The sequence below is a fragment of the Leptonotus elevatus genome, chromosome 4, assembly GCF_054856555.1.
Source record: "Leptonotus elevatus isolate MCC_2025b chromosome 4, RoL_Lele_1.0, whole genome shotgun sequence".
In the NCBI taxonomy this organism is placed as follows: Eukaryota; Metazoa; Chordata; class Actinopteri; order Syngnathiformes; family Syngnathidae; genus Leptonotus; species Leptonotus elevatus.
This window is the reverse complement of record NC_141242.1, coordinates 18,827,345-18,834,421: the sequence shown is the minus strand read 5'-3', so window position 1 is coordinate 18,834,421 and position 7,077 is coordinate 18,827,345. Positions and strand designations below refer to the sequence as shown.

General features: G+C 37.2%; 1 protein-coding gene across 1 annotated transcript; it reads right to left on the bottom strand.

Moving 5' to 3' along the window:
- Positions 1-2,426: 2,426 nt before the first annotated feature.
- mterf2 (mitochondrial transcription termination factor 2) lies at positions 2,427-6,836 on the bottom strand. The gene is made up of 2 exons (XM_086072594.1): positions 6,817-6,836; positions 2,427-5,055 (listed from the first exon to the last, which is right to left on the bottom strand). Exon 2 carries the CDS (start codon positions 5,024-5,026, stop codon positions 3,896-3,898), a length of 1,131 nt encoding a protein of 376 aa, XP_085928720.1. The 5' UTR covers positions 5,027-5,055; positions 6,817-6,836; the 3' UTR covers positions 2,427-3,895.
- Between the last annotated feature and the right edge of the window lie 241 nt (positions 6,837-7,077).

Here is a 7,077-nt window from a genome sequence, read left to right as displayed (position 1 = left end):
CGGTCCTCAAGGGCCGGAGTCCTGCAGGTTTTGGATGCTTCCCTTCTCCAACACAGCTGGTATATAATAAGCTCATTGGAGGAGGGAAACATCCAAAACCTGCAGGACTCCGGCCCTCCAGGACCGAGTTTGCCCATCCCTGGCTTAGAATCTTGACATTCCGTACCACAGGTCACTTTTCAACTAATTTATGTTTCTCTTGACCTCCATTTCTTGTTTTACCATTTCTGTTTATTATTCTCACATTCAAAGATAAAAACAAATAAATGTAGTCACAAAGGAAGTATTTGACTAAGTGTGTTTGATTTAAATGTGCGTCAATGATGACTTTTCATATAAAAATTAAACAAAATTGCTGAGCAGTACGGAATAGAGTCCTGTATAAAATACACATTCCTACTGGAAAACATACAAGATACAGCACAACACTAGTATATTTATTTATGTTAACTCATCAATGAGGAATTAATCGTAATTCTTCATCACACCGAGACCTTTAACTCATTCACTGCCATTGACGGCTATAGACGTCACAAAATCATTTAAACTATTTCTATTTAACTTTTTTTTTTTTATTACTTTTGTTAAGAGTATGAAAACCTAGAAAACATTGTACACTTCGAACAGATATAAAATTTGTGATTAATCGTGAGTTAACTAGTGAAGTCATGTGATTAATTACAATTTAAAAAATGAATCACCTGACGCCACTAATTTTTAATAATCTTTTTTTTTTTAAGAATAAAAGGTTATTAAAAATTAGGGGCGTCAGGTGATTCATTTTTTAAATTGTAATTAATCCAATGACTTCACTAGTTAACTCATGATTAATCAACATTTTTATATCTATTCTAAATTTACAATAAAAACAATTCTAGGTTTTCTTAATCTTGTTAACAAAAGTAGAAGAAAAAAAACGTTACACTAATAGAAATCGTTCAAATGAATTTACAGTATGGCAGTGAATGAGTTAAGATGGATGAACGGAAAGCAATTGTCGCAGACCTTCCAACGAGTGGAGCTTGATATACCTGCAAATGGGGACCAACTTTTATATTTTCTACACTTCCTACACCACAGTGTAGTTCAATAGCCAGCAGGTTCAATACATTTGAAATAACATCTACTGCAATGTTTGAAGACTGTACTTAGAGTAACATATAACAAGATACTAACTTAATATGACTTCAAATAGGAGGGAATAATTACCACCGTACATGCACTTCAGATGGAATTCATTGCTTTTAATTGCAGATGTCATCTGTTTCTGCTGAGATAGGCCCCATAAAGGCAATAAATTAAGCGCGACTAAGATCAACCTGCGCCATGTTGGAAATGAAAAAGGACCATTTGTGCTCACCCTTATTAACCTTTCTGGCTCGACTTTGCCATTAAGGGACAGTCAGCAAAGGACAAATGAACACAGCTGGCATTGTCGTTTACGAAGCCGACTTAGGTCTTGTGCGCCCGCTTCCGTTGGCAACTCCAAAATGTACTCGGGAGGACAAAATAGTCACGGAAATGTTAGGTTGCTTGTGTTTTGACGTTTTAAGACATCACTTGCTCTGGATCTCATCGGATGAGATACCTTATGTTGAAGCAGGCCCGAGTATGCAGTTGTGACAACAACAAAAAATTGCTATATATCTATAGAAGTCTACTAAAGGAAAGGATGTGTAAAATTAGTCCGTTGATGAGTGTACTTGAAGCATCACTCAAGCCCCCCCAGGGGCTCTGCTGTTGTGAATGGTCTCAATATGATCCCTATTCAAGCATCCATCTGCTGAGCTCACATGCGTTATCACCAGACGCACTCACTTTTTCATTATCCGCCCAGCGGCTATCGCCATGACTACACGGTCATGCCGAGCGATGACGACGGCAGCAGATGGGAAGTGGAAGTTGTTAACGTGTATGTTTTCTTTGTGCTCCTCCCCTCTCTGGACGCTGAAGTCTTTCTTTGTTCATAAGACGGGAACCATAATTGCTTGGATTCATGTTTTAAGGGATTTGGCTGGTTATAAAAACAAAGAGCGGCTCACTTGTTTACTCAGAAAGAATGTATCCTTTTCCAACTCAAAAAGGTACCAAACATGGGCATAAGGGCTTTTAAATCAATTAAAACTTATTTTTTTCTGGACGAAGGTGACACAAATCCATTTCCAACTCAAATCAAGAGGACTTTTTGTCGTCTCATTATGTGGTCTGGTTTGAAACGATAATGAAAGCCCATTTTCCAGGTGAATTGGGTTATAATAAAATGTCCCCATCTGTAAAGTAACAATACAACTGTTTGACTGCTTGCCGGAGGGAAACAGCTGTTCCGCCAAGAACATGGCGGTAAAATGAGACATTTTCACAGGCTGTAAATACAATTCTTTGTTTGTTTTCCTTTCAACTTGGCCATACGCTTGACAAACGCATAATTCAGCATATGCAAATTTAATGCAACGAGGGGATCAGTTTGAATTCTTTTCTCATTTGGCAGCAGCAGCGTTTTAACAAACATTGTTTATCACACATATACAGTATCGGATTACACACGAGAGGGTTGTTTGTTTTTTTCCAACAGGAATTTTCACCAGCCAACAAAGTCACTCATCCCTGATGGCTACAATGGTTTTTGGTGTGAAGCGCCATGAAAACATTCACTTGCATATACATACTGTATGGACAGATGTATTGATACACCTTTTGATAACGATAAGTTTAACACATCAAATTTTGTAGGAACAGTTTAAGACCTTTTTTATTATTTTTTTCAATTGCAGTTTTTTTTAATGCCTCAAGGTGAAATTCAATTGCTTATAGTCTTTGCAACCGCAAACATCTCATGGCTATAAATAAGGTGCGTAGACAACATTAGAATTTGATTTAACTCACGTTTAAAATACTGTACATCATTTTCATAATAAAGTTGCAAAACAATATTAACTCATTCACTGCCGTTGACGACTATAGACGTCAAAAAATCATTTTAACTATTTCTATTAGTTTAACATTTTTCCCACTTTTGTTGACAAGAGTATGAAAACCTAGAATGTTTTTATTGCATTAGAACAGATATAAAATTTGTGATTAATCGTGAGGTAACTAGTGAAGTCATGCGATTAATTACGATTACAAATTGTTATCGCCCGACGCCCTCAATTTTTAATATTTTTTTCTTGAAAAAAAAAGATAAAAAATTAGAACAATTATTTTTTTAAAAATGTTTTTTTTTTTAAAGAAAATATTTTTTTTAAATTAGGGGTATCAGGTAATTAGATTTTTTTTTAATCATAATTAATTGCATGATTTCACTAGTTAACTCACAATTAATCAAAAAATTCTAGGTTTTCATATTCTTGTCAACAAAAGCGGGAAAAAAATTTAACTAATAGAAATAGTTCAAATGAACTTATGACGTCTATAGCCGTCAATGGCAGTGAATTAGTTAAACAAGGTTTTAGATTAACATATTTTTCGGACTATAGGTCACACTTTTCTTCATAGGTTGGCTATTCCTGCGACTTACACTCCAGAGCAACTTATACATGAAAAATATATACCGGGTGGTGAGAAGGTGGGGGATATAATTTCACAGACAGCCACCAGAGGGCACTCTAGACTTATACTGTCATATACTATATAAACTTAATGCGACTTATGTTTTTTTTTTTCTACCTAATTATGCATTTGTGGCCTTGTGCGACTTATACACCAGACCAATTTATAGTCCGGAAAATACGTTGTTCTTTTTTTATTTTGGCTTGTTTTGCACCTCTCATCCAACTCCAGAACTGCAAAACTAAAACCTTTCTGTCGGTGTTTAAAGGCAGCTATAAGGTGGAATGGAATCTTTGACATTGAATTCCATTTGATTGTACCTAATCAAGTGTCTGTTAAATTCCAATCAGTTATCTCCTTTCAAAGGAGCAACAGGGTTAAAAAGAGGTCTCTCTCTGCGTAGCTGGAGTTTCCCATAGCTCATCTCAAAGTCCTTCTTCGTACCATTAAGAACGTCCAGACTAGCAGTCCTTACGTCATAACCATGTGACGTCAGTCTCTGTATGCGATAATTCACTATTTGCGTTGTCAGTTCCAGCACAGTTGGCGTTTGCGTAATTTGGTGCATGCTGATCCCGGCGCTGAGGAGCCCCTGGAAGCGCTCAGCCAGAATATCTTCAGGGTAGTAAAGTAACGCCGGACAGCTGATGACGATGCCTCGCAGCTCTGCCTCGGAGCACCCCAATGTGCCCTGGGAGTAGTTCAGGGTGCGGCGCATGCTGTCCGGGTTCATCTCGATAACAAAGGCCTTCAGTTTGGAGAGGAGGTAGAGGAGCTCTGCTGTGCTGAACCCTCTGTCTTGCAGGAAGAGCATGTTCTGCCTCAGTACTTGCGGCGGTTTGAGGAGCACAAAAGGGTTCTGGCACAGCAGCTTCTGAAGCCAGATCTTCATATTGGCCTCGTCGCCTCCGAGGTCCTGGTAGGTCTGCTGGAGGGTGCAGACCATGTCCTTGTTCTGCTCTACTGGACGGCTGAAGCTCTGCGGGGCGCTGGCCATGAGCTTGGTGATCATTCGCTTGTTGAGGTTTAAGCTCTGAAGGTATGTGATGTTTTGGCGCTGGTTGTCATGGTGACTTGAGGAGGTGAAGAAGGAGGCTGGGAATTTATCTATGATACCAACTAGCTCTTTCTGGTTGGGACACACTGACATCCAGAGCTCTTTCTGTGCAAGTACTTGGTCTGGATTGCAGAGCACAGCCTCAGGGTAAACGGTTAAGATCTGAGAAATGATGGTCCCTGAGGCACCCAGGTCCTTCAATAAATCCGCAATCTCCTTTGTGTAGGCCGGATTCTGATGCAGGACCCAGCCTTTCAGCTTTCTCACCTTCTGGATGTCCACAGAGAGGTCATAGAGAGCCTCCACAGTCTGTTGGTTCTCTGCTGAGCTGAGCGTCGCACACGGTCTGAAGTTTGAAGGTAAAGATGTCGTCACACGGTGGCACTGAAGGCACAGTGATGCGGAGATGAGGCGCAACATTGATGCGAGTAATGCCTTATGCTGATCACCTATGAAGGAGAAGACGCAACTGTAGAGCGATGCTAATTATGCCTTTGTCACCCCTTAACAAACATTACATCATTCTAGGGATATAGTTAGTACATAGGTTGCCTAACTTTAGTTTTGAGTGGCCAGAAGAAATAATCAATAACATAACAACAACAAAAAGATTAATAACAGCAGTAATATTTATTGAACTTAAAAATGTCTTCAATGCAGTAAATAATTAGATTTTGTATACAAAAAAAAAAAAGAACATTATGTAATAAGATGACTAGCAAACAACTGAATTATACTCGGTCTCATAACATAGAAATACGTAACATTAATTCCAATAGTTTACCAATAGAATGTGGTGTTCCGCAAGGGTTTGTATTGGGTCCAAATAATTTCTTCTCTATGTTACTGATATCAAAATACATAGGAAATGCTAAAATTTAGAGAGGTCATGATACAATATGATCGTCACTATACAATAATTGTCACAATAGTATGAGGATGTTGGGGATATTAAAAGAAAAGAAAAAAATGCTCAGGGCACTGCATGAAAAAATAACATTTGTAAATATCTGCTTTAACATATACATGACATTAATAATTTGTGCATTTTCTGCAATGTCAGTTTGAAATAATGTCTAATTCATTAATTAATCGACAAAAGTATTAACAGATTTATCAAGTATTGAAATAATCATGAGTTGCAGCCCTAGTCAACTCTAAATTTTCAAAAACAAAAACTATAGGTAAGTATTGCACCGTGGATCATCTTAATCAAGACACACTTAACATTTTGTACAGTAGCTTGCTCCATCCCTATCTGTCTGAAATTTAGGGTAACATATACAAACTTGCAGAAAATATTTACAATTCAAAACAACACAATTAGAATCATTTCTAAGGTAGACAAATACTAACACAAAACTCATTCATTCAATACATTGAAACTTTGAAATTCTAGATATTGATCGTTCAACTTAAATTAAAAAATCTCTTTCAATGCTTAATAATGAAATGCCAGAGAATATTCAGCAACACTTTCGAATTAAAAATTGCAATTATTCTACCAGGTAACTAGAAAATTGATCACACGCACTTATTAAATCTACGATGAAAATAAAAAAACACTGCTTGAAAAATATAAATAATATAAATATAAATAAATCTGATCGTTGTTCAGACCGAATGATTTCCATGTACAGTAAATACTGAAATCAATGTATTTGATTTTTGTTTAAATTTCAGTATTCATGTGTGTAACATCCAAACATATCGCCTATTTAAATTAAACTTGTTGTTATTTTTTATTTTGTGTAGCCTATATCGCGGGAGGATTTATTATTATTTTTTAACATGTACGTATTTATTCGTCCATTATCATTTTTAAATGGTTGGACTGTTCTACATTATGGGAAAACGTAGATTTGATAAATCAGTAATACATTTAGCTGGTGTCAGCCTCATGAGAACATTATTGTGACATGACGGCCCCCTTTTTCGTCAGGTTGGATCCGTCTCATCCCATATTCTTTACGAGGCGACATTCAAAACTGCCTTTGCTATTATTATTATTTAAATTATTTCAGTATTTGCACACGATGAATAAGCTACAGCCGAAACGCCATTTATTTATTATTATTTGCACACGGAGTTTAGAGCTTAGAATGAAAAACACAAGAACGACCAAAAAAACGCTGCAATGGTCAATGCAAAATTGGTGTTTGCCGATGTAAAAGAATGTAAATGTAATAGGTAGGCAGAGTGAGCATTACCTTCAGCTGCGGTTAGCGGATGTGACGTTGAGTTTTTGAACGACCTCTTCTTCTACGTTTAAAATTATATCCTTCCCCCTTACTTTCATATTTAACAGCGACAACTACAGGGCACTACTATTTATGCGGCTACACGTGAAAAAAACAAAAACAATCGGTGGCATGTAGCACGGTCCTTAGGTGTAAATGTGAGTGTTAGTGGTTGTTTTTTCCAATGCGATTGGCTGTTGATGCGGGGTGTGTCCTGCCTCTCTTCCAAAT